Here is a 26,950-nt window from a genome sequence, read left to right on the forward strand (position 1 = left end):
GGCTCCATCCCAGAGCTTCTCCTCCCGCCCCCACAGAGGTCTGTCCCTGGTGAGGCAGGGACACCACGTCCCTCTGAAGCCGGTGGTGCATTCAGTCACGAACAGCCGCACTGTGCAGCTTAAATTGGAGGCACGGGTGCTGGCAGGCGGTGGTGCCTCCATGCCCTGCTCCAGCTCCTGGCATGGGGTTTGGGGCATGCCTGGGAGTGGAGGGGCTGCATGCCCCCCCCCCCCCCCCCCCAGCTTCTCTTGTTCCCTGGGCACCCAACAGCAGTGCCTTTACCCAGGAATGGATGCTTTAACCCATCGAACCAAGAGGGGATGGCTGCAAGCCCATGACCCGATTAAAGACTTGCCCCAGGAAGGGACTCTGCTTTGGACATCCCACTCCAGTAATCCCCATGAGTAGATCCCTGTGCCCCCATGGCATGCTTCTGGCTCACTACCACAACTGTTCTGCGGGAGGCACCAGCTGGGGCTGTCTCAGCTCCCGGCCCTGGGGCAGCACTTTGCTGCAGCAAGGGGAAGTGAAGGAGAACACTGATGTGCCCACTGCAGGCCCTCCCCCCGTGCCCGCAGCATCACCCCTTGTCAGGAGGATGCACTGGGACAGGGATCGATGAGCTGGGAAGAAGCCGAGCTACACAAATGCACTTTATCGATCCATCAAACCCACCTGCTGGGAAACAGAACCCCCCCCCCCCCCCCCCCCATTTACAGCCCAGAGCAGCAAAGCACTTTGCTGTGTTGCCAGCCAGGAAACACAGGGAGTGGGGGGGAGGCTGCCACAGGCACACTGGGCTCCATCGCAGTGCATCAGGCCTGCCTTCCCTACCTTCACCCTGGGGGGAAGCTGGAGCACGGAGCTGGCACTTTTAGGTTGTTTTAAGCCACCCAGCTTCCTCTGTGGAGCCGAAGAGGGAATGTTACACTACGGAGAGGCCCTGGAGCCCCAGCAATGCTCGGCAGCCCCGCTCAGAGGAAACACTCCGCACCAGACTGTCACAGCTGGGCCATGCCTGCCACCTGGTGGAACGGGCCGGCGACTCGGGCAGGGAAGCCAAACCCTGCGGTCGCGGTCCTGAGGCATGGGGGAGGCACTCCACACCTTGGCTCACCTCAAACCAGACGCCCCTCAAAAAACAGGCAGTGGCCTGATAGTACAATAGGGGCAGCTGCAGCAGCCAGCAAAGCACGGATTCACCCGTTCCAAAAAGCAGCCACAGCATGCTGGCCTTAATCCCCAGAAGGGCTTTACATCAAGCAGGAGTGAAGTTGCTCCTGCTTCATTCTACCCCTTCCTATGCCCACCTGGACATTGTAGGAAAGCCCGCTGCTGGCTCAGCTTTGTGTGGAGGCTGAGCAAGACCCACAGCCAACAGCATCAGCTATGACAGAGCTCAGGGCTGAGATCTGTTCTGCTTTATCTTGGTTCTTGCAAAGAGGACTGTCAACAAGGCACAGCACAGAGAACAGAAAGGCAGTTAACGGGACACCTCTGGTGAACCTCAGCCTGCCACAGCTCCCCCCAGAGCATCGAGGCAGGCCAGAAGCAGTCGAGCTGGAACATGTGAACCTTCCCAGAGCTGCCACACACGTCACCCCCTCCCTGCCCACCAAAGGGCCAGCAGGTAACACCCAGGACTCCTGGACAAGGGCAGACACTGCTGCTGCTCTTTTCCTGCTCCTACAGCGATGGCAAGAAGGGCTACAGAGAGATCTGATGCTCCACCAGCCACCATCCAGGCTGGAACTGTGAGAAAGATGCTGAGAACAAGGCACCAGCACAGGGATGAAAGGAGGGAGGCAAGTGGAGAGCTGCATGGAACGGAGACTCCACGATGAAGTCTCATCAAGGAAGAAGCAGAATGACAGAGAGGACAAGTAGCACTGGCAACTTAATTCTTCATTCACCCACCAAGAAACAGAAATAGGGTAATTTCTGGATGTATTTCATTTGGAAATGAGCCAAACTGGCAACTAGAATCAAAGTCTTCAAAAAGTCTATACAAAGATGTATCATACAAAATGTACAGGAAAAATTCTCCAAAAAAACCCAGACAGACAATACAACAAAAGGAGAACAGAGACAGTTTGAAAGCACAACTAGCAGGTCCTGCTGCTGCTCCAGAGGGCAGGAGCAGCACCTGGACAACATGCCAAAACAGAGAATACATTACACTATATACAAAACCATACAAAGATCAGCCATCCCCTTTGGTCTAACCAGGAGCTCTCCAGCATGAAGTTGGGTCAGTTCAAACCATCTGCTCATGGAAGTGTTTGTTACATGCCGAGCAGGGAACAATGTCCAAGAGAATGAAATGGTCAACTCTAAATCAAAGCTGGGATACAGCCAGGTCACCAAGGCTACGGAATTTAAGAGTCAGTTCTTGCTAACAAGAAGTGCTTGGCAGGCCAGAGGGGCTGTTACTCCATCTCCGTGAAGCGAGCGAACATGGCTTTCCGCACTGCATCTTTGTAGGAATCTGCCGTGGAGACACCATAGGAGCTGCCCTTGGCTCCCAAGCCAGCTCCTCTCATTCGTACTTGGGCCTGCAAGGGAACAGAGACATTCAGCTGTGTAGTGAAACCATCACGAAGGTACCACCAAGAATCCCATCAATCCAGCCAGCTTCCCAAGCTGCCCTGGGGATCTCCACAGACATCAATACCACCATGGACACTGAGACTGGAGTACATGTTAATACCAGTCCTCATGCTTCGCACTACTTTGGCCCCATTCCAACTGCACAGAGCAGTTCCTAACAGCACAAGCCAGAGCACATGCAAGGCCAGGAAAGGCAACGACTGGAGGGAGGGCACAGCCTTGCCTCTGCAGAAGCCAACACAAATAGAGGCAGCTTTGCTGCAGCAGGCAGTTTATTCCTTCAGAGCTCTTCAGCATCAAGTACTTCTGGTTAAACAAGAAAAAAACAAAGGCACCAAACCTCCTCAAGGAGACACCCCTCTTTACTTACCTCAATGGGTGCTGTGATGCCCTGGCATTTTCTTCCCAAGCCTGAACCTTCCCTCCAGCCCATGGCCTGCAGCATCTTGTTCCCTATATTACTGTTGTCAAGGCCATCTTTGGTGGGCTGCTCGTAATTCCTGTGGGCAGAAGAGATAAATTAACAAGTTACCTACGCTGCTCGTGGTGCACTGAGGCAGGTGCTGAGGAGCCTTCAGGTACATACACTGTGCCTGCATCGTAGACCTTCTTGCGCTTGGGCTCCGGGGGCTCAGGGATGCCGTACTTTTCCCGCCTCTCAGCTGCTCTGTCTCTGTATTTCATCTGCACAAAGCAACTACAGTTAGCATGGATTTCAAGACCTTTTTTTTTTTTCAGCTTTGAGCTAAGGGAGTCAGATAAACACTTGTTACTACAGAATACTGTAGATTGCAGCCCACTAATGCTAATGCCACCAGTAGCAGAGCCCAAGACCCAAGTCCCTGGAGTACCATCAGAACCAGCACTGGGGCAGGAAGAGACTCACAGGTTCCTAGTCCCAGCCTGGCAGCCCAAGAGGTGGAATAAGCCTTCCATGCTAAGCCACGTCTGTGGGATATGGGACACTTCTCTCCATCTAATAGGGCAGCACTGAATTTTGACTGGAAAAGGGGTTGGCTTATGTCCTGGTTTACAATACAAGATACATATTCTATTACCATCTGAGAAGGGTGATCATCCTTATCTCTGTGGGAAATGTCTTCTGTTGATGGGCCATTGAGTCCTACTGTATAACTGGTTTACATCATCCCATTGGGAGATGCTCCAGCCAGGAGGACGAGCCAAGCCTTTCCTACCTAGATAAAAACTGAGGTTTCGAACACCAAAGGCAGCCTTTTTCCACTGGATTCCAGAGGAAGAACCAGGCTTTTTCCACATCATCGCTGGACCCTCTGGAGGAAAACTGCACCAACACCCTGACTGACAGGGTATCAGGTTGTATTTTGACTCTGTCAGTGGTTTTATTTTTTATTAGTGCATGTATTTTGTTTTTTTCTTCTCTTCCCTATTAAAAATTGTATTACTGACTTGAAGTCTCACTGGTGTTGCTTTTCAAACCAGTACAGCTTACAAGGATTATCTTGAGTGATGTGTGTCAAGATAAGGAGAGCTCAACAGATCACCTGCACAGGTTTTCCATTAGCTACTCATCTGCTCATCTCAACACTGACCTCTCTCTCACGCAGCTCCAAGGCTTCAAGTTCCTGCTCAGAAAGCTTTGATCTCCTATAGATATCCATGTTTTGCTGAAACAAGAAGAGAGACTCACTTTAACAACATGAAATGCACAACAGCTCTTCTTAAATGAAGTAGCTGACTTCTGGGAGAGCAACAACCCACCTGCAGATTTTAGCTTTAAGAGAAACAGTTTTCCAAACAGCAATGTGCCTCATGGCTCAGTGCTCATGGCACACTGAATTATGACAACCCAGTATTTTCCTCACTACATAGTGTAACTAACCTTGTGCAAGTCAGACAGCTGCTGGTGCCGAATCAGAGCATCTTTGTTTGGGAATTGCCTTCTACACAGCAGACAAGCCATCTTTTTCCAGTCAGTCAGCTTCTCCTCCTCATTCTCCATTCTTTCCAGTAAGTCCTCATCATTATCGCTGTCACCACTGTAGGCAGCCACAAGGCCACGCTGAAAAGGAAAGACAGCATTAAGGGGAGTGCAACAGTGCCACAGTTCAGAGAGCACCAAGAGGAGACAAAGGCTGTAGATGTGTACCACGGGAGGAACAGCATGCTCCCATTACTAAGGATGAAATCACAGAATGCCTAAGGTTGGATGGGACCACTGGACATCATCCAGTCCAAGTCCATTCCTGCTTAAGCAGGGTCTGCCCCTAGCACACGCTGCTCAAGACTGTGTCCTGATGACCTCTGAGCACCTCTAGGGAAGGAGACTCCACACTCTCTAGGAAACCTGTTCCAGTACTCAGTCACTCTCACAGTACTTGCTCTTTTTCTCATGTCCCCCTGGGTGAGGGAATCCTAAGGGCTGGCTTTAGCAGTGAAGACTGAAACAAAGGTGCTTAGTATTTCAGCCTTCTCTGCCACCTCTGCTGCAAGGGTCCCTGTTCTATTAAGTACTGGGCTCACATTTTAACAGTACCACAACTCAAAAGTAGTACATACCACAGTGGCTGCAAGACAGTTCCCACTAGCCAAACAGTACTTCTAAGTACAGTCTATGTAGAAACCTCAAACCTCCAACTGAGCTCAAGGCTAAGAAGAATCACAGCTGTCCTCAGAGTAATTCAATCACCCAGCCTATTGCACTTGCACCATTACTTCTGCAATCATCACACTTCTTTTTACAGCTAATGCCAAGGAAAGTGAGGTTTGAAAGCAAGTATTGGCTAGAGCTCCTCTACCATACTCACCTTTAGTGGATTTTCATCATCCCCATTTTTCAACACCTCTGGTAAAATCTGCTGTCGCTCAGACAGAGCTCCCTGGATGAGACAAGAATGCCATGAGCACAGAGCTCTCTATCACACAACCCCACCACACATCACTGCCAGCACCTTCACCTTTTTCTCAAAGAGGGCAAAACCTGCATCTGCAGCTGCTGACTCCTTCCGCTCCTCCTCCCTGGTACTCAGTGGCTGGAAGCTATTCTTGAAGTTCTCTTTCTGCTTGTTCAAACTCTTTGCCCAGCGCTCCATGTCTTTAGCAATCTGAAATGCAGAGTGGTTTGCTCACACAGCTCCTCTCAAAGCTATCAATCTCCTATGACACCCATTCAATCTCACATGCAGTTTCAGAACAAGTCAACCCACTACCTTTTATTTTTAAACCACAGGACACTGGATGTAGTGCAGCTGTTTCCCTGTATACAGTGTTCAAAGATAACACAGCTTGCTGCTTTTACTTGTACAAACCCTTCTTATTAAGCTAATCCTCTAAGTGATGGCTCAGTTATACTCCCACTGATCCTGGCAGGATTCCATAAGCACTCCTATGCAGAGCTTATTTCTGCACTGAAGCCTTGCCAACTCCACCTCTCCTCAGCCCCCCACAGTGCCTGCAAATTGAAGGCATGCACCCCACTGAATAACCTAGGATTTCCTTTGTCATGAAAAAGGAGCAATATTATCCTGTTCCACAGAGAGGACTTTCTCCCAGTTATGATCCCATTCTGTCTTTTACCTGTTGAGCTGTTTTACTTTTAGGCTTCTCTTTTTTCTCTTTCACTTCTTTGGTGGTGGTTGTGGTAGCTGTCTGTTGGTACGTGGCACCTTCTGCTGCAGGCATGTAGGTCTCCTTTTCGCCATCCCAGTACAGGTACTGCTGGGTTAAGGCATTGTAGTAATACTGCCAGAAGGAAGGAGAGGCAGACAGTTAAAACACTTCACACAAGCTCAGTGTCCACGGGAGAAGCCAAGCAAGCTGATTCACACTACTGCACCACACGGGAAGGCGTTTTGTAGAATCCAAACAAGTTTTGGAGACTCCACAGAGGAGTCTAAAGGCAGGAAGTGGGTGAAGCCTCTGTTCCCCAAACACAGGAGGTTCTGCCCAGCAGCCCTATGGAGAATCTTTTGCTTCTCCCAAGAGATGACCCACCAGAGCCCAGAGCTGGGTGCACTTTGCTGGGCACTCCGCAACGAAATAGCTCAGTTACAGTGGCTGTGACAAGTGCTAATCCTATATGGGCCAAATGTGGAGGAAAATTAAGGAAAAGGAGAGAAAAATGCAGGGCTATACCAGAGGGAAATCAAGTCCCAGCCCTACACACACTGCTGAGAGTTATCTGCAACATTTGGTATGTTGTGCACTTCAAATGTCACTCGTATGATGAGACAGGGAACTAATGGACCTTAACAGTTAAGACATGTGGGAAGAACTTGTGTTTACCTGGGAATTAGGATCATAGTAGAGCCCTGTTATAGGATCATAATAATATCCTGAAGATTCATCATATTGGTAGGTAGAAGTATCAGGGACAGCTGTAAAAAAATTAAAGCGTGGGACATGGTCGTTCCAGACGAATTCAGACAGGTATCTTTCTACATTTCAGGCAAAATTCGGAGATTATAGCAGCCACGACGGCAGATACGTCTGTAAAGGGCTCTTAATCACCCGTGCAGCCAACGCTCTCCAGGGGCAGCTTCACCATGACACGGTGATGGAGCACTTGGCCAAAGCCGAGTTTCATTGCTACAGTGACAGAAACCTGTCCCCAAGAGCAGCTCCCGAGCACTTACCGTACTTGGTTCCAGGCACTACGCCAGTCGGAGGAGCCGCCTGTGCCTGAGTGCTAGTGGTAGGTGGTGCTGATTGTGTCTGAAAAAAACCCAAACCACAAACCTCAATTAGAAAATCTGTCACCAAGAAAACAAGGACAGCAAGCCAAGGCGTGAGCAGCCCACCCTACGCGTACGACAGCTAACTCCTCCTCACCAGCATGCTTGGCACTCACCTTTAGCAAAGAACAAAACCATCCGAGAGAAGAAGTGGCAGGTGACTTACGACCACAAGCGCTGTGACTAACTCACGGACACTCAGAAGCTTTGCTGTACCACCCACTTTAAAAAGCAAAGGCTACAGCGAAGCCCCATATCCCAGGCTTTGAAAGCAAGGACTCATCAATGCTGTAATTACCGGAGAGTCAGGTGAGTTTGTCTGCTGATTATACAGCTGAGGACTCTGGGACACAACTGCAGCTGTCGTGGTGGTGACGGGAGCTCCTGCCAAAAGACAGCAGCAATGCATAAGCAAACTACTTTGTAAAACAGTTCTGCATCCTAGTGCTAAAATAACTTTGTTTATAGTTTCAGCTATTAATTCTAGCTCCAGCAGCCAAACAAGGCAATAAATGTTCAAAAGGAGATAAGATACACAGTGGGTATCTTCTACCCACAGAAGGAATAGCTCCCTTTTCAGGAGGAAATATTCTGCTCCCAAACTCAGCAATTTCTGCCCTCTACAACTGTTAAGCGCTGAGCTAGAGCTGCTTACACTACTATCATAGCTCAAGGCCTTTGTGAATAGTCTGAAACAGAGGCTTCTCACTCATCTTGTACGAGAGGTTCCACTTCAACAAATCTGTTATAGGGCTCTAATAACTCATCACCAGACATCCTAAGAGCAAAATGAGCCAAGTCTTCTTTTGCGCAGCAAAGTAACATAAAGGCTGAGGCAAAATATTATTGCAAAATTATCATTACAAACAACTGCTTCTAAGATGTGGGAAGCACTACCTGATACAGTAGCTGTGTCTGTGTCCAATAGTCCTCCTTGGTTTTGGTAGTACTGCTGATAATCCTGGGAATACTGTAAAGGGAAATGAAGGACAGTACAAGGTGAGTAATCTGCATACCGAAATTATGACAACCTACTGGTTAGAGAGCATCATCTCTATTACTAACCTGAGCATACTGTGAGTATCCATCCTGTCCCGACTGAAGATAGCTGTAGTCAAGGGTGCTGCCCTCTCCTGTCTGTGGCTGAAATTCCAGAAGGTGATTTATGTCAGGGACAGGTAAACAACTTTATTAAATAATTTCATGTACCCCACTGCCTAGGCTCCAAACTGATGGTGGATCATATGTGTCATGGCTGGATCTGCCAATAAACAGTTCAACCAAGCACGTGGACAGCACAGCAATTACATAGTCTGCATTTTAATTTTCAGGAAAGCAGGACTATGAGTAACAGTCTCCAAACCATACCTGAGTGGATGACCACTGAGCTGCAGCAATGGCTGTACTTGCCACAGAGAAAGCGCTGACTCTGTTACCATCTGGGAGAAGCAGGTCTCTGCAATCACAAAAAACAGGCACTTGAGTAAGTACTGCTTTTTACTCAAGTGTCTCCCTGTGCAAGGAGGTGGAGTCTGCCCTCACACGTGGATTTCTTGGCAGTTATAAAACATTTGGAATGTAATGAATGAGCCAAAACACTGCTTGGCAAGTAAAGCAACTTCAGGTTCATTGTTGTAGAGTCAGTAACAAGTCAGGAGGTCTCCAAGGAAACAAATGTGCTGTGCACACAAGCAGTTAAGGTGTTATCTTCAGAGGACTGGAAACAGGGGTGTGGGGAATACTGCTTTCACTCTCCTTGTACACAGTGAAGAGCAGGATGCATGCAACACAAGTGACTTACGGGAAGCAAAACTTTGGAGTTAGAATAAGCTTAATAAAAGCCTGGGTGACATGAAGAAACCATCCAACATAAAGGAAAGGGGTGGGTACTTGAATAAAAAGAAGTAAAAACCAAAAATGCAAATGACTGCTATCACAACTCACTTTCTGGCACTCTTTGCAAAGTCAACACCAATTGTTTTGCCATCAATTTTTAACGGTGGCTGAAGACTTTGTAAAATCTGTAGCAGTTGAGAAGCATCCTATAATAAAAAATACTCATTATTATGAAAGATAGTTTACTGAGGGGGATTCAGAAGTTCCCCAAACTCCATTGTTTCACACAGAGCTGCTGAAAAGAGCTAAAGATGCTGAAAAGAGCTAACTCCACCTCCTCTTATTACACGCATGCAGAAGAGCATAGTGAGACCCTTAACAGCCCATGTGAAAATAATGAGCATTTCCCTAGCATTTCACTAAGCATTAAATATGTTCCAACATCTTAGCTTTATCAATAAAGACACAAATTACTCCAAATGGGTATCAGCAAAAACTGAGATTAGGCACCTGTTTTAATCCAACCACCTGCTTTTCTCCAACTAAAGCAGATCACACTGATCCAAACAAATCACACTGCTGCTCAAGTTTAATGTACAGACTGAATGAATCATTTAGGCTGGAAAGGACCTTTTTAAAATCAAGTCCAACGGTTACACAGCATTGCCAAGTCCACCACTAGGCCACATCCCTCAGCATCACATCTACATCAAAGAACAGAGGGTCACTGCCTTTCAGGGACCCCACACCAGAATATGTCATCTCTGAAATTTAGGGGCTTTTTTTGTACCTCTGTAATTTCCTGTGTTTCATTTTATGGCTGCTGCCTATTGTCCTATCCTTATGTATCCTGGAGAATTTATTTCTGCAGTCCTTACACCCTTGCACTGGATGCTGCTGAGAAGAGCAGCATCTGCCTCCTCCTCTCTTCTCAAGATGGAAGAAGCCTTGTTCTATGCACCTGTTCCCACAATGTATGCCCCAGATCTCAGAATCTCAACAAAGTACAATCCCACACCAGTACTTTTGCAATCCAAGCATGAAGCTAGGCTGCAAACCAGAACAGAACTCTGCTACAAAAATAGCTTTTCAATGAACATCCCACCACCTTTCAAACTGCAGCTACTAATTATCAGGTTTGACACAATGCATCCATCAACACTCCTTGAAGGGGGCCAGTCCTTCAGACAGCTCAGGGCTCTAAATGCTGCAGGGAGACAAGGAGGTTAACCAGCTGTTTCTCTCCAGAACACCAGTAAGGTCCTCACCATGGCAGAAGACAGCTGCACAAATGCAAAGCCTCTGTTCTGCTGCGTCTGCTTGTCTTTGATAAGACGAATATTATTGACTGCCAGAGATGCATACGGAGACAAGGCAGTCATGATGGATTCCACTACTGTGTGAGGAGCAATGTTTCGAAGAATGATGGCTGAGGAGAAAAAGTATGACATTAGCAGTGCACACCATGGCTTTGCAGAGTATTGCAAGTCCTTCAGCTGGCAGGCTGAGGTATGGAAAGGATTTTTAGTACATCTGTTTACATTTCACATTCTAGAGTAAGTCAAAGATCACTTACTATCACAGTAATAATCCACAGACTGAACGGCTTCTGCTGCTCCAGGTGGTACCTCCTGTTCTGAATCTTTGTACAAAGAGAAAATATCAGTCAGGACATGGCTCTTTCACTTTAAGCTTAGCATTTCATAAGCCAGTCTAGAACCTACATGGAACTCTGGTTCCTACATAGGCCAGAAAGTTTCCCACAAAACTGAACATAAAATACATCACGGTAACATACCGAATTTGTCTGCTCCACAGCGGAAGCATTTTAGCCTCCTTCTGAAGTTGTAAAGGCAGCACTGTGACAAACAAGAGAAGCCTAATAAGAATTCCAGTAATTTTAATAATGCTGCACTTGCTGTACACTAACAAAACCCACAGACATTTGCACAAAGTAACACAACAAAGCTAAACCCACCAGAATAATCCAGGACATCAAAAGTCACCCATATCTGCAACACAGCTGCTTTTCAGAACATCCCAGCTACATTCTCCCTAGTCATCCTAAATTAGTTATTTTAACTGTGTAGTCTTTAGCTTACAATCCCAGGCACAGTCACTACTACAAAAAGCAGTGTTAGAAAGAATACGTGCTGAGGAATAATTTAACTTCATGGGGAGCAGAAGCAAGTTTGATCCAGGTGTCACTTTCTTTAAACCAATGAGCAAGTAGAAAGCTCTAGAGCAAGACAATCTCTTCCACAGAAACACATACCTTGTTGCAGAGCCAGTCCTCAAATTTAGGCCTTGGGTTGCTGTAGTGCATTGCAATCTGCTTCCCTTGAATCACCAGCTTTTTCTGCAAAAAAAGTGGCTTCAATTATTCCTGTATCAAGACACATATGTCCATTTTCCCATGGCAGAGCACCCTTCGGAGGAATCAGTGCTCCTGAATTAAATGGACAACATATGGGGAGGATGTGGAGGACAACCACCGCCACCTACACCCTGCCCATCCAATCCTGCAGAGAGGAGGACCAGGGCAGTAAGAGAATGGGATGTGGAGCAAAGATAAACAGAATCAGGGAGTGTAGAAAAAGCTGCCAAACACTAAACGCTGACATGGAACCAGAAAGTGTCTCGAAGGAGACAGAGTCCTAATCTGCTGCATTCAGGTTAACACATTTTTAGGAGTCTCTTTGCCCCCACATTTCTACTCAGTTCTGGTATTGCACTGAGCAACTTTTTAAACATGTCCTTAGGTGACTGCTTCACTTCGTCCCCTACTCCAAACACCCCGGACCTTTTAACCACATTTGGATTTACTTTTCCAAACACACTTCAGAAGTGTCCCCTTGAAAATACAGTAATTCCTCCCAAAGGGACCCTGCTTAGACTTCCTGAAGGCTGGATTACAAGTGCCATCAACGGAAACATAACTCAAGAGTGGTTTCATTTGACTACTGCATCAGTTCAATTGGAAGCCTGCACAAGAGGTTTGTGTTCTTCATTCAGGGAAGAGCTCTCCAAAATGAGTAACTAGATTGCATGTGAAGCTTCTCCAGGGGTAGGAAAAGTTCATAATGCTTTCAGCATGTCCTCTCACTCTGACTTCAGAGGAGTTAGGAATTTACAGCTATTAAGAAGCCTTGGCTGTGAGCCTCACGCTTTGCCAAGCGTGGCTATGCAGAATGGCCTTTCAAAACATGGCTATCAATTTATTTTGGTCAAACAGGTGGAAGCACATGTGAGGAAGTGTGTATTAGAGGCCACACCCCAGACACTGCAATGGCAGAACCACTTTTAGTGCAGGCTGGCTTTCTGCAGAGGTACACCAAGGTGTCAGGACCAGTGGTTTTTCTGGTAACAGGGTCTGACACAGACCCAGCACGTAGCATGAGTAAGGCTCTCACATTCTGCACGATTGAATAGGGCAAAGCCATTGCTCCTACCGGCAGGAGGGAGGGTTGGAGGGCCCAGCACTCACTGGATGTGCACACATAGAAACAAGGCTGCTGGCATAGTTGCAATACATCATTGTGTCACCTAACAGTCAGCAACCTGGCTGCTGGGGACAGGCTATGTTTTCCCTACTACTAAGGTGGCTGGTTACTGGAGTGAATTTGTGTATATTTCAATAAATTATACATCGGTACAGCTTTGTATATATTAAAAAAATCAATTTCTGAAAATATGCTCAGCATTAATTTCTCAGTATTAGTCTTTCCCCTGTAGCCACATGCCCTACTGAGCAGCATATCCAGAAAACAGAATTTGAAAGCTGCTTTCTGGCTGGGGAACTCACCCATAGTGTGGGACATATGAAACACTATTCCAGCACAAGGCATATGACAACTTCCATCTGCTGGAACTGCCATAAATCCCATTACGGTGCAATTTCTTTATTTTAACATGAACAGAGCACAAAGATGGTCATAATGCTGTCACAGGACAGGTGCATCACATATTCAGGTGCAAGAAAAATCAGTGATTTGACACACTTTGCTCACTTCAAGAATATTTTTTAATTCTGTTGTTAAAATAGGCTATGAATACTCGAAGTAGCGAAAGCAAGTGAAACAGTTCACAGTGCTCCAGGAAAATCTCGTGGGAAAACAAAGAAGAGGATTCTTACTGCATTTTGGCTCTTTATCAAGTTATAGTAACAAAAAAGCCAAAATACAGAGCCTAACAGATGTGAGATCTCACTCTGCCTAATTTAATTGAAATGAATATGCTTTTTCCTCTGGAAGAGCCAGTTCCCCCTCTTTAACGAGGGTAGCAGATTATTGCCAAGAACTGACACTTCTCTTTCAGGGTTAATACCAATGTAACAGAGATGTAGCACTTTCTCTGACAACAGAGAAGGAAACATCAAATGGAAATAAGCTATGATTTTCTAAGGACTACTAGCCAAATCTTCATTATTAAATGGAAACCAAGTAACTTAAAACAACAGAACCTTTTACCAAAGCAGAACTTTCTCTCCTAATTTTACCTTGTATGTTACAAATTTTAATATATACAAAGCTTTTATTCTTTAAATCACTGTTATGGAACAAACCACTCCTTCCACCTCTATTTTTTCCTTTTTTTTTTTGTTTTTTTTTTTGTTAAACTGTACAGACTTTTTCCATTTTCAGGAATATCTAGACTTGGTGAGTGAAGCAACCTGATTGGCTTCCATCCAGCTGGTAGCATCTTGAAAGTGATAAAACTCCACGAAGGCGAAACCACGGCTTACACCTAGAGACAGCATTCAGATATAGACGGGATACTTGTGTTAGTCAGTTCCTTTAAAACAGGTGAATCTCTCTCCAACTGCTTCATTACTTCATGACAAAGCAGCTTTACAAATGCGACGTCAACTGCTGGGATCTGCTTGTTATTTTGCCATGGCAAGGAACCAAGCTGCCTTAACTGGCTACACTTCACTCGATTTACATCCATGTTTAAGGGTAACCATGCAACAGACTACGTACTATTAAATGGGTTTATACTATTATTACTTACCAATACCTGTTAACAAAACCCCCTGTAGACAGACTTCTTTAAACATGTTGACCAGCTATCTAAGTCTTCCAAAAAGCCACATTCCTTAGCCATGGCAAACCTTTTATTTTTTTTTTTTTTATTGCATGTGCTTGCAGTTTGGGGACAATTCTGGATACTCTTTTGGGCTGGGGAAGAGGAAAGTGATGTCAAAAATTGGATTAAGAGCTCTCACCTGTCTTTCTTTTCATCAGCCTCACGTCTGCAGGCTGAGGACCTTCAAAGGACTCAATGAGCTCACGAATCTGCAGATTTTGATCCAACAGTTAAAATTTTCATAACTTGGCAGACAGAAGTCACAGAAATAACCTACTTTGCAGTACCATGCAAGAGATACACAAAACAACGTTTTCAACACTATCTCAGAGACAAAGAAAGCATTTACTGAAAACCCAGCAGGGGACTGATGAGCATCGAAGTCCACATAATCTTTTGCTACAGGCTAAGCCAACTGTAATCCTCACTCAGGACAATGAATCATCCAGAATCAGAATCTCTACGACTGTGTGTTCTGAGATTATCTCGACAGTATTTAGCAAAGACTGTGCGTGACCCCAAGTTTTTAAGAACACTGCTGGTATCCCTCTCCCTACATGTCTAAGTACCCTTTGCTCCCAGCAATGAAAAACAGAAGTCTGCACTGCAAGGCTCCATAATGAACATATTCCTCGTGTTAAAGACCTCATCCTGTAACTGATCCCCATCAATTTTTTCAGGATGAATTTGTGAAGAACATGTCATCAAAGAAAAAGCTAAAGAAATGTCAGTTCTTCAGCTGTAACAAAGCTGCTGTGGCACAGGCAACCTCAGTCACTGCACAGAAGCACGCAGGAAAAACAAACAAAAATTTTTTAATTCTACAGCAGAAGACACTGAGGGTTCCTTCTAGAGCTGAAGGTTTTTCAGCAGCTTTCACAAAATTCAAACTATATTACATGCAACAAGGGTGCTCAGTAGAATCAAAAGTTATCTAAAGCTGCCCATTCATACGCTGACCGGAAATAATACCAGATACGTTAATTGTTCTTATGAAAAATTTAAAAAACAGAGAAAAATGTGTACACAACCAGAAGGAATGTTAACTTTAAGAATACAACTCCATATTCCAAGTCTACACTCTGAGTCCAGAATTAGAAATTCACATAAATTATGCTACAGTTATTGCACAACTGTAGAGCTACAACATCAGTATCTCAGAAACAAGAACTGTTCTAAAGTGTTCTGTGTAATGTCTGACTGGGCTGTCTCCTTTGTATGCAGGAACCTACACTTGATTTCAAACACTCATGAAAATATTAGAGCAGTATATGGTGACTAAGAACCCTCAATATCTGGTGGGTACTAAGTAATCAATGAAAAAGCAAAGGGAAAAATCTTCATTGTAGAAATGGTGCAAATGTATTTTCTCCGCTAGTGATTAAGGCATATGCACACTGCAGGCAGAGGTGGAGTCTTGACTAAAAACAAACTGGGATAGCTCAGCTTTTACCCCTCAAATAACAGCTGTGGGCTTATTGTTTGGTAATCAAAATAACCCAGCAAGAAAAAAAAAAAACAAAAAACGAAAAAATTTCCATAAATAAGAAAACCTTAAAGCTTTAACATATTTTTACTAAACAAGTTGGCCAAGCAAGCACCAAACTCGTCAGTACTTGCCCCATGAGCTCGGCAGCAGCCATTTTGACTCCCACAGCTGTGCCCACACAAAGCAGCTTTGTGCGAGGCTGTGCCCGGCTAAGGAGCCCGGTGACTGTGTGTGACCCCATCGGTCACAAGTTCTGGCCTCGACAAAGACCAGAAAAACTGGTGAGTGCCACCTCTTTGTCTCTGTTTCCCCCCCCCCCCCCCCCCTCCCTGCAGTGGGGCGAAGGAACAAAAAATCCTGCCTCTTCCCTCTCATACAGAAAAGCAGCAAAGTTCAAAATCCACTCTTGGGGAAAGAATCCGCACATGCGTGAAAAAACGAGTATTCACGTCTTGTTCCGCTCGAAAGAGACTGATTAACATTGAACTGACCTCTATTATTTAACACTGGGAGTTCAAATGCTTTCAGGACTCAAAATGGCAGCGCGACAGCGCTGGAGAGGGGCCACCATGATGCAGCGTACAACAAAATGGCAGCAGCCGCTCCGGCACGGCCCTGCCCGGAGGCAAGGCAGGCACAGCCTTGCCCATCTACTCACATCGTTCTCCGTAACTGTGATGGGAAGCCCACGCAACATGATGGTCTTGCTTTCTTTTTCATCGTTAATATCGTTCCTGTAGTCGTGCTCGCCGTAGTCGCCATCAGAATGGTATCCATCCTCTGATTTGTCACTGTTCCTGCGCTCCCGCTCCCTCTGGAAGCCAGTGCCCAGGGTTAGACACCGCGATTCCCTGCGGCGTGTCCCCACAGTGCCACACGAACGGACGGGCGACACAGACGCCTGCCCGGGGCTGGTCCCCGTGGACTCGGGCAGCGCTCCAGGATCAAACCCGCTCCCGGTGCCCTCCGCCCCGCAGACCCCGGAGTGCCGACCCCGGCCCCCCGACCCCGCTCACCTCGGGGCTATCGTAATCGCGGCTGTCGTAGTCTCTATCATAGTCTCGGCTATCCCGACTGTCGTAGTCTCGGCAATCCCGACTGTCGTAGTCTCGGCAATCCCGACTGTCGTAGTCTCGGCAATCGTAGTCTCGGCTATCCCGGCTGTCGTAGTCGCGGCAATCTCGGCTATCGTAGTCGCGGCAGTCGCGGCTGTCGCGACTGTCGTAGTCTCGGCAGACCCGGCTGTCTCGACTGTCGTAGTCCCGGCTGTCGTAGTCACGGCAGTCTCGGCTATCGCGGCTGTCGTAGTCTCGGCTATCGTAGTCTCGGCTATCGTAGTCGCGATAGTCATCATAGCGGTCACCGCGGCGCTCCTCACTGGACCTCTTGTAGTCATCCCTCCGCCGACTGCGGGACTCCCGCTCGTCGCGGTCCTCCCTCTCCACGATGGAGCCATAGCGGCCGCTCCGCTCCGTCCTGCTCACTCTGCGGGGCACAGCGGGCCGAGCTCAGAGCGTGAAGCGCCCGCCGCGACCCCCACCACTGCCCATCTCCTCCCGTCTCCCCTCGCCCTCCCGCCGCCGCTCACCGCTTGTCCGAGCCCATGCCGCCGCCCAGGATCCGCAGGCACCCGGCACAGCACTATCCAGCACCACACGCCAAGCAGACCCGCGCAACCCGTCCCGCTGCCTCGCCACAAAATGGCGCCTAAGGGACCGCCCGTCTTCTACCCAGCAGCCACCTCGCGCCCCGACTGGAAGCTTCCAGGCGAGGCGCAGGCGCAACGGCCGTGGGGCACGCCGGGAAATGTAGTTGGGGCTGCCGCCATTAAGGCTCCTGCGGTCCGGCCTCCCCCACTCACCGGGCCGGGATGCTCAGAGCCCGTCCAGCTTGGCTCTGGACACTGCTAGGGATGGAGCAACCGCAACTGCTCTGTGAAACAGATCCTGGTGCCTCACCACACTGCATTTCTTCCTCATGTCTAATCTAAAGCTGCTGTCAGTTTAAAGCTGTTATCTCTTGTCCTATCACTACGTGCACCATCTAAAGTCCCTCTACAGCTGACTTGGAGCCCCTTTAGGTAGTGGAAGCGGGTCTAAGTTTCCCCTGAAGTCTTCTCTAGAGTGAAGAACCCCGGCTCCTCCCCTCAGTCAATAGCTGAATAGATTTCATGGCTTACCATTCCTTTGGGGAACACCTGCCTCAGTTAAAAGTGAGTAATTTCTGCCCCCAAGAAAGGACATGAGACTGTACCCCTGCCTGCATTCTTGGGCTCATATGGCCAAGCTCAGGAGCTGCAAAGTCAAGACTTTGGCGCTAGCAACATTGTCATTTCCATGTTCCCAGCACAAAGGGTACTTCTGACCCCTTCCCATGACACCAGCACCAGTCCCTGCTCCTGCACAACTAATCCTGCCTGGACCTGCAAACATTGGAGCACAGCAGGTGCTGGCAGAACAAGGCAGAGGTTCCTGAGAATACTTCACATGCAGTAAGGTCGTCCTCACTGCCTGTATCTTAGCCCTGAGTGTTTGCTTGGGACCCAACAAAAGATATTTAACAAACAAAATGGTGACATCTTTAACTTTTTTGGGACGGTGTTGTTAGTCTCAGAGCATGGCAGAGTGGGGCTGGCTGGGGGGCAGGGTGGTGTCAGGGTCACACCTCATCCAGGGACTGCTTGGCAAACCATGCAGTACAGGCAGTGCAGGCAGACAGTGCAGGCAGTACAGGCAGTACAGGCAGTGCAGGCAGTACAGGCAGTACAGCAGCTGTCAGTTCAATTTACCAGCAGACTGGTCTGTCATAGGGTGCATGCGCTACCGGGTGGTGTAACACCTGTTTCCGCATGTCATCCATGGGTGCTGCCTAAGGAATAAGTTCCTCCTCTAGGTAGGTTGCCCAACCAGACTGAATTCTCTTGGCAGCTCCTCGGCAGGCAGCCCTGGGCAACGGGAGCAGGTAGGACACAGCTTCTGCCTGTACCTCTGTCCCCTCACTGCTTCCAGCACCTCCTCTTCAGCTGGGACTGGCAGGGGACATAGCAGACAGTGGCTGTCCGAGCCCCCTCTGCCCAAATCAAAGCATTTTGCTGGTCTTGATAAGGACTGGGGGGGGGGGGGGGGTGGGGTGGCATGGCATGTCTCCGGGGACAGCACTGCATGTTTGGGGCGTGTCATTGCATTGTTTACCCTCTTGTATATCCCCGGGGGGCACAGAGCTGGACGAGCCTTGGAGACACACTCCTGTGGATTGGGGGTTCCTTGTGAGGCGAGGTGGTGGCCAGCAGGCCCCCCCAGCTCTCCAGCAGACCCTCGTCCTCTTCCAGCTTTTCTGACCCAAGTTTGCTGTGCAAGCAGCTGAGTCCCCCTGTGCTCCCCCTTGGCTCTGTGTCACTGGGCTCTTTCTACTTTGGGGTCCCTCAAGGGCTAAAGGTTGCTGAGAGGCTCTTCCACCCACCCTGAACACAGGGACAAGACTGAGACAGTTTGTGGGCAGAGGTCCCATCCCTCCTCCAGCCCTGCTGTAGGCTGAAGGTATAGGGAAAGCAAGGCACAGTCCACTGGACTTTCCTGGAAGGGCAGCTTGGTGTCTCTCACCTCTCCCTCTGCTGTCTCCAAGGATTTTTCTGGGGCATTAAGGCTGTGCTGACCCCGCGGCAGCAGGGGGGGCTCAGTCATGGCTTCCAAGCACAAAGCTTCTTCCTCGAAGCAGCCAGACAGCAGGGAAAAGAAACCAAAAGTGGAAAAGGAGGAAGACACCTGGAGCTCCACCTTGGCAACGCTGAAAACTGCTCCCAAGGAGAAGCCCCCCGCCAGAATTGATGGGCACTGCCCCTTGAGTACAGCACTAGATGCCCGGGTGAGAGCAGGGCTGAGGTACTCGGAGGGGCAGGGATGGGAGGGTGTGGGTGGGAGTCTTGTGGGGGTCTCAGAGCAGCCCCTGCCCCGTTGACACAGGGTCAGCCCCACTTTTCCTTGCAGACCCCCCTGTGATCCCACTGGGACATTTCTGTACCCTCTCCTTCCCCAAACACTCCCAGGTGCCAGCCCAGGCCGTGTCACTCTCTGTAGGTCTATGAGGACTATGACTGCACCCTGAACCAGACCAATATCAGTGCCAACAACAACAAGTTCTACATCATTCAGCTCCTTGAGCACAATGGTGCCTACAGTATCTGGACCCGCTGGGGCCGTGTGGTGAGTCCACCCTGGTCTTGCTCATTCCCCACACCTCAGCTGTCCCCACTGTGCCTTTGGAACCCCAAAAATTGAGGGTGAACCTGGTGGTCCCTGACCCCAAAGCAAGCACCCAAGTGTCCTGCTAGAGCACTTTAAAGGGGGGAGGGTCTTCCTGGAATTATCTCCACACAACACTGTCAGCCAGTCTGGGGCATGTGGCACCTGTCCCTGCAGTGAATGTGAGTTTGACAGCCCAGCAAGAAGTCCTGGGGTGTCTTCCTGAGCTGGTGGTTCAGCACATTCCTGCTCGCTGCCCCACAGCCCTGCTATCACAGTCCCCTTTGCTCCTGCCTGCTTCCACCAACATGGGGCTGGTGGATCAGGGATGCAGGGGAGGTCCTGACCACTGCTGTCCACTGCCAGGGAGAGGTGGGCCAGTTCAAGCTCATGCCCTGTGCCTCCCTGGAAGCTGCCAAGAAGGAGTTTGAGAAGAAGTTTCGGGAAAAGACCAAGAACAGCTGGGCAACAAGGGAGAACTTCATTGCGCAGCCAGGGAAGTACACGCTCATTGAGGTGCAGCCAGGGGCTGGGCAGGAGGTGGAGGTTGCCCTCAGGGTGAGTACTCTGGGCACCCAGGTTGTCACCTTGGTGGGATGGTCCTCATCACACTCCTGGCCCACTGAACACCAGGACATCCAAGAGGGTCAGCAGGATGGGATGGATTTTGAGGGGGTTCTAGGTACTTTCTGAAACAGCTTGTTTCAGAACAGAGTTCTGAAACAATTCTTCTGAAACAGACATTTGGGGCTAATGGTTTAAAATGGAGTGGGAGGTCATCCTGAATGAGAAACATGGCCTTCTGGGTGGCCATGGAAAATGGAGGCAGCACCTGCCCATTGCTCTGCTGCCCCAGGGCCAGGTTCTCCTCACAGAGGCAGGGAGTCCTGGTGCTGTGCTCCCACAGCCTCTTGCAGGCTCACAGCTGATGTGGGGTGTCTGCAGGTGGATGCAGTGGATGGGGGCAAGGTCTGCAAGCAGCAGGTGCTGCCCTGCACCTTGGACAAAGCCACACAGGAGCTGGTGTCTCTCATCTTCAGCAGTGACATGTTCCAGTTTGCCATGCAGACCATGAATATCGGTAGGAGGTGATGGGTTGATAGGTGGCATGGGCTCATCCTGGTGGGTGCAGGCGGGGAGGTAAACGAGCAGAGGTGCTGATGGATTTTAGAGCATCCCCTCTGATTTCCTGACTCCTGATGGGACTATGGACACCCCATGCCTGGTGATACTGGATGTTCTTGGAAGTAGCTGTGGGACGAGCGGCATGGATGGGTTCACCTTGTCCTCTGCTGTAGATGTGAAGAAGATGCCTCTGGGGAAGCTGAGCAAGCAGCAGATTGCGAGGGGCTTTGAGGCACTGGAAGAGCTGGAGGCTGCATTGAAGGAGCAGCCTGCCCAGGAAAGTCGCCTGGAGGAACTCTCCTCACGCTTCTACACTACTGTCCCACACAACTTTGGACGGACACGACCACCCACCATCAATTCCCCTGACTTGCTGCGTGCCAAGAAGGACATGCTGTTGGTGAGATGCCAGAGTACAGAGTGTGTGACATCCCTTCCTGGTGGGGCACGAACTGCTACCAGGAGGCTGGGCTTGCCCTGGTCCCCCAGTACAGTGCCCAGCAATGGCGGTGAGGATGAACCTGCTCTGTTCCTGCCAGGTGCTGGCTGACATTGAGCTGGCACAGAGCCTGCAGGCACAGAAAATGAAGGAGGAAAAGGAAGAGAAAGAAGTTGCCCATCAGCTGGATCAGGATTATGCCCTACTCTGCTGCCAGCTCTCCCTGCTGGATCCAGCTTCCCGGGAATACCAGGTGGTGCTTGTGCCACAGCATCCCATAATGGGAAACCGTGGGCATTGGTGAGATGGCTGCCTGGAATGACACAGCTTTTTTGCCTCGCCCTTGGCAGCTGATCAAAACTTACGTGACACAGACTGGGCACAAAGTCCGCATCCTCAACATCTGGCAGGTGGCCCGGGATGGTGAGGTGAGGAGGAGGTTACTCTTCCCATGTCACAGTGGGGAAGCCTGTGGTTGCTCCCCAGGATTGCCTTAGGGCTTCTTTTCCCAGGAGGGGATTCAGCCCAGCTGGCCAGGGCCAAACAGGCACCCAGTCTCCTGCCCCTCAAGCCAGGCACTGGGGCTGGACTGGGGAGGTGGGTGGCTGTCCTCCATGCCTGGGCACCCATGTGTGCCTCCATGGACAGCCCTTAGCTCTGCATCTCTCCAGGATGAGCGTTTCAAGGCCCATGACCTGCTGGAGCACCGGCGCCTGCTTTGGCATGGCACCAACGTGGCGGTGGTGGCGGCCATCCTGAAGAGTGGGCTGCGCATCATGCCCCACTCAGGCGGGCGTGTGGGCAAGGGCATCTACTTCGCCTCTGAGAACAGCAAATCAGCCTGCTATGGTGAGGGTCCTGGGATGGACTGGGCTGCCTGTCATCCCCACAGGGTTTGTGTGGGCCTGGCTGTCTTTGCATGCTGTGGGCTTGCCAAGACCCTTCCCTGCCATAGCAATTGGTCCCTTTGTCCCAGTGTGGCCTGGGCACAACCAGATGGGTGTAGCAGGGATGGTGCGATCATTGCTATCCGATTCTTCCATGGCAGTGCGCTGCACATCTAAGAATGTTGGCATCATGTTCCTGACGGAGGTGGCCCTGGGCAAGTCTTACCGCATCACCTGTGATGATCCCACGCTGTGTCAGCCACCTGCTGGCTATGACAGCGTCCTGGCCTGTGGCCAGACAGAGCCTGGTGAGCTGGGGGCAGGAGAGGTGTGGCAGCTGTGGGGCTGTGGTGGGCACAGGGCAGAGGGGGAGAGAGGCCAGATCTCAGGTTTGATGTGGTGGTGGGTTATCTTCTGGCCCAGATCCTGCACAGGATGAGGAAGTGCTGCTGGATGGCAAGAAGGTGCTGGTGTGCCAGGGCAAGCCCATCCCCATGTCTGCCTACAAGGACTCCTCCTTCAGCCAGAGCGAGTACCTCATCTACCAGGAAAGCCAGTGCCGGATCCGCTACCTTGTCCAGCTGTGCTTCTGAGGGTGCCTGGGAGCACCACGGCCCTGGCCCAGCATCAGGTGGAGACTCCCATCAGCCCAGAGGACAGTGATGTGGACTCTCCAGCCATGTCACCTGGGGCTTAGCAAGGGACAGGCTGGCATGGGGATAGTTTGCTTTGACTGTGAATAAAAGCACTGTGCCTTGCACCAAGCATTGGTCTTGCTTTTCTGCCCAGTAAGGCTGGTGTGCTATAGGGAAGGGTGTCATTGGGTCCCTGAAGGGATGGCACAGGTGGCTCTGGGGGACTGACACCTTCAGATAAAAGCTGATGTCTTTGAGCGCCAGCTGCTCTCCTTGCCTTAGAAAGGCACATGGCTTATGGCCACACTCTGGCATCAGAGCTACAGAGGATGAGCAAGATCTGCTGCCCTGCCTGGGCATGGAGGAATCCATCCATCCTGAGGGCGAGTGCCTGCCCTCCCTCTAGTGCCATGCCTCATGCCATGCCTGCTGTCCTGCCCCAGCCTGGCACCCATGCCAAGCCCTTCTCTCTGTTTCATGTGCTCACCTGTGCCCCTTGAGCACATCTGGGTGCTCAGGCTGCCAGGGAAGGGAAACTCCCATCTGTGTTACCCTGATGTCCCATGAACATCCATGTGCCAGTGGAGATGATTTGCTGCAGACCTGCCTGTAGTTCTGTCCCTTGAGCCCCAGGGACCTGAGCTGTTCCTGTAGAAGCACCAGGCCTGGTGCAGTGGGTAGCCATTCTGGGGAAGCACAGGGCTCAGCAACCCTGATCCCCCCTTCCTGCGCCCCCGCCGGCTGCTAGGACCCAGCAGCTGTCCCCGTGGAACTGCCACGGGTGCAGGCAGTGCAGGCAGCGCCGGGAGTGACAGCTGGTGCCATCCGCAGCTGGCGGGCTGCAGGCAAACAGGATGACGAGTGGGTGACGGGAGCGAGGAAGGGGGAGAGTGGCCTCGCACAGGGCTGGCAGCCCCGGCTCTGCTGCAGGAGCAACACCATTGAGCGGGACCCCAGTGAGGAGAGGAGCATCACCCATCTCCCCAGGAGCAAAGGTGCGCTGAATCCCACCCACCTTGGGGTCCCTTGTGGCCAGAGCAAGAGGGTTGGGACAGGCAAGTTGTACTGTCTCTCCTCGGGATATATTAGTGCCATTGGGAGGGGGGATGGAGTGTCAGCCTGGCATGGGTGCCCATAGGACCTCGCAGTGCTGTCCCTGGATAGGTTGGGGACACCCTGGGTGCCAGTTCTGGGACAGCCAGGGTGCTATGACTTCACTGGCTACCTCTCCCTCATCCAGCACCTTGGAAGTATGCTGGTTGTCTCTGTTTTTCTCTGTGGCTCTTCTTCATTTTGGTTCTTTCCCTTCACACCAGGCTCCTGATCCCAACAAGGCAAGGAGAAGGTAGCAGCCATGGTTGTGGTAGGGTTACCCTCTCTGGGACACAGGAGAAGAGCCATTGCTGCCCAGGCACCAGAGCTGCTGGCTTAGCCCTGGAGGGGGATGCCAAGCCAGACAGGGTCAAACACGACGGACAGCCTAGAGCTGCTCTCTGTCCCCGAGCACTCCATTGCCCAGGAGGTGGTGGGCCTCTTCTGCATGATCCTGCTCACTCTCACCGCCCTGGTGGCAAACATCGTGGTGATGGTCATCATCCTCAAAACACCTCTTTTCAGGAAGTTCATCTTTGTCTGCCACCTCTGTGTGGTCAATCTCCTCTCAGCCATTTTCCTCATGCCCCTGGGGATCATCTCTAGCTCCTCCTGTTTCAACTGGGTGATCTACAGCATTGCTGAGTGCAAGGCTGTGATATTCCTGAATATCTGCTTCATCAGTGCCTCCATTCTCACCATCTCTATCATCAGCGTGGAGCGGTACTACTACATTGTCCATCCCTTGAGGTATGAGGTCAAGATGACCATCAGGCTGGCGGTGGCTGGAGTGATTTTCATTTGGGTCAAGTCTGTTCTCATCACTGTCTTGGCACTAGTGGCATGGCCTCATGGCAATGGAGCCACCAGTGCCAGCCGCTGCACAGTCTACTGGAGCCCCGGGGCCCACAAGAAGGTTTTTGTGATCCTCTTCAGCATCACCTGCTTTATTCTGCCCACCATCATTATCCTTGCTGTCTACTCCAGCATCTACCGCGTGGCCCGGACTGCATCCCTGCAGCAGGCGCCTGTGCCAGCACAGGCAGTTGCACCCAGGCACCGATGTGACTCCATCACCAGCCAAGTGACCATCCTCACTGCCAGGATCCTGATGCTGCCCAGGCTGATCCCAGATTGCCTTCTGGGAAGCAACAAGGCCATCCTCACCTTGGTCCTCATTGTGGGACAGTTCTTGTGCTGCTGGCTGCCTTTCTTTGCTTTCCACTTGCACTCCTCTGTCACTGTTGGCACTGTGGGTGGTGGGCACGGGGAGATGATGGTCACCTGGATTGCCTACTCCTCCTTTGCCATTAATCCTTTCTTCTATGGGCTGCTGAACCGCCAAATCCGTGAGGAGCTGGCCCGGCTCCGGCGCAGCTGTCTTAACCATCCGCTGGGTCAGGAGCTCTGTCTTTCCATCGCAGAGTCTTCTGTTCAGGAAAACTTCTTGCAGTTCCTCCAGAGAGCGACTTACACACTGGAGACCCACACCAGCTGCATCAGCCCCAGCCCCAGGAACAGGCTGGACCAGACCACAAGAGGCTTCCCCACCCCAGGTCCAGTTCCGGAACAGAGCAGCTAAGAAGGCTCTGTTCCCACTGTGCTGGGCAGGAGACCTGCCAGGGACCCATCAGACCTGCTTGGACCCAAACTCTTGGATTTGGGAGTCCTTGTTCAGGTTTTGCCTCTTCTCTGAGCTTATGGTGGAAGATGGTCTCTCTGCTGGGAGAAGGTAGCGGATCATGGGAAGACACATCTCCCTTCTGCAGGCTGGAATTGACTCTGGCTCCACTCTGGCTCCACTAGCACAGCCCAGTTCCAGGAACGGGCTCTCCTCAAGACATGGAATGCCAAGGGGCTCCTGTGCAGAGGCAGGGGATGGGGATGGGACATCTCCATCTCCACTGCCCTGGTTTGAGCGCTCCTGGACAGTGGGGAAAAGCAGATGTCTCATGCACCCTGTCCAGGAGCAATGTTCCAGCTATTGCCACTAACACCAGTAACACCATGGCCCCGAGCTCCCTGCTAAGCCTGGGTGGCAGACACGGAGACCTGCATCCTTGGCTGTTTAACCCAAAACTAATGTCTGTGTGGAGGAGATCCTGCTCCCTATGACACTGATCAGGGGGACACACCCACAGGGCTGGATCTGGCTGTGTCACTGTTTGTCCTGCTAGCATGGCAGCATGCAACACCCATGGCCATGCCTGGCGGTTCCCTCTGTCCCCCTCAACTGATAGTGATCACCCCCCCCTGGGGGGAAACTGGCTGTCTGGGGGTCCATGCCAGACTGTTTATAGATAGATGGGCTGCCCAGTTTGAAGCCCAGTCAGCAGTGCCATGTATGAGCTGACTTGGGCTGCTAGCCAAGGGCATGCTGGGTTGGATATGGTGAGACAGGGTGGTGGGGGTGGCGGTGTGGGGTGTCCCAGGGCAGCAGCAGCCAGAGGGGATCAGGAGCTGCTGTTCCCCTTCAGTGGAAGGGCTTGGGGACACTCTCATGGGGTCCCCACTGCTGGGAAGAGAACTGGACTCTTGGGGAATGCTGCAGGGGTACACCACCCTCAGCCTGCCCACAAAGGTCCCAAGGATGGTGTTGGCATGGAGGGTTGGAGATGTCCCTACTCCAGTAGTAACTGCAGACTTCAGGGAAAACTGCCCTACAGCCTTTCTAACTGCCCTGTGGCAGGGAGGGGCTCCAGGAAGACCCCCAGAGAGATGGGAATGAAGGACAGCTTCCCCTCCTAGACACAGGGATGCCTTTCCAGCCACCACCCAAGTACCTAGGAGCTGAGGCC

General features: G+C 50.6%; 3 protein-coding genes across 4 annotated transcripts; 2 read left to right on the forward strand and 1 right to left on the reverse strand.

The window, feature by feature from the left end:
* Nucleotides 1-1,931: 1,931 nt before the first annotated feature.
* RBM5 (RNA binding motif protein 5) lies at nt 1,932-17,460 on the reverse strand. 2 transcript variants are annotated; one of them, XM_062500902.1, is made up of 24 exons: nt 17,325-17,460; nt 17,061-17,221; nt 16,395-16,552; nt 14,387-14,456; nt 13,832-13,905; nt 11,435-11,518; nt 10,958-11,018; nt 10,736-10,801; nt 10,428-10,588; nt 9,268-9,365; nt 8,692-8,779; nt 8,389-8,466; nt 8,218-8,293; nt 7,622-7,704; nt 7,225-7,303; nt 6,875-6,966; nt 6,167-6,331; nt 5,548-5,694; nt 5,398-5,469; nt 4,473-4,652; nt 4,183-4,257; nt 3,198-3,295; nt 2,982-3,111; nt 1,932-2,556 (listed from the first exon to the last, which is right to left on the reverse strand). In XM_062500902.1, exons 1-24 carry the CDS (start codon nt 17,339-17,341, stop codon nt 2,431-2,433), a joined length of 2,439 nt encoding a protein of 812 aa, XP_062356886.1. In that variant the 5' UTR covers nt 17,342-17,460; the 3' UTR covers nt 1,932-2,430. The 2 variants fall into 2 exon arrangements, with proteins under 2 accessions (XP_062356886.1, XP_062356885.1); XM_062500901.1 differs by having other exon boundaries at nt 7,622-7,707; nt 8,221-8,293; nt 16,395-16,550; nt 16,753-17,221.
* A 1,954-nt stretch (nt 17,461-19,414) lies between these two features.
* PARP3 (poly(ADP-ribose) polymerase family member 3) lies at nt 19,415-23,075 on the forward strand. Its single transcript, XM_062500707.1, has 10 exons — nt 19,415-19,597; nt 19,810-19,935; nt 20,341-20,532; nt 20,920-21,055; nt 21,273-21,499; nt 21,639-21,791; nt 21,889-21,966; nt 22,210-22,387; nt 22,587-22,733; nt 22,849-23,075. The coding sequence occupies exons 1-10, from the start codon at nt 19,415-19,417 to the stop codon at nt 23,016-23,018; spliced, it is 1,590 nt and encodes a 529-aa protein (XP_062356691.1). The 3' UTR covers nt 23,019-23,075.
* A 1,429-nt stretch (nt 23,076-24,504) lies between these two features.
* Nucleotides 24,505-25,734, forward strand: LOC134048643 (probable G-protein coupled receptor). The gene has a single exon (XM_062500543.1). It carries the CDS (start codon nt 24,505-24,507, stop codon nt 25,732-25,734), a length of 1,230 nt encoding a protein of 409 aa, XP_062356527.1.
* The last annotated feature ends 1,216 nt before the right edge of the window (nt 25,735-26,950 follow it).

This window comes from Cinclus cinclus, chromosome 12 (assembly GCF_963662255.1).
Source record: "Cinclus cinclus chromosome 12, bCinCin1.1, whole genome shotgun sequence".
NCBI lineage: Eukaryota > Metazoa > Chordata > Aves > Passeriformes > Cinclidae > Cinclus > Cinclus cinclus.

Bases quoted from the DNA above. Each gene is read 5' to 3' on its own strand.
- LOC134048643 (XM_062500543.1), top strand. From the start codon at position 24,505: ATGCCAAGCCAGACAGGGTCAAACACGACGGACAGCCTAGAGCTGCTC.
- RBM5 (XM_062500901.1), bottom strand. The intron at 14,457-16,394 runs GTGAGTAGATGG...CAAAATCTGCAG, and splicing joins TCACAGTTACGGAGAACGAT to ATTCGTGAGCTCATTGAGTC. The intron at 8,294-8,388 runs GTTAGTAATAGA...TTCCCTTTACAG, and splicing joins GATACTCACAGTATGCTCAG to TATTCCCAGGATTATCAGCA.
- PARP3 (XM_062500707.1), top strand. From the start codon at position 19,415: ATGGCTTCCAAGCACAAAGCTTCTTCCTCGAAGCAGCCAGACAGCAGG. The intron at 19,936-20,340 runs GTGAGTCCACCC...GTCCACTGCCAG, and splicing joins GGACCCGCTGGGGCCGTGTG to GGAGAGGTGGGCCAGTTCAA. The intron at 21,792-21,888 runs GTGGTGCTTGTG...CGCCCTTGGCAG, and splicing joins CAGCTTCCCGGGAATACCAG to CTGATCAAAACTTACGTGAC.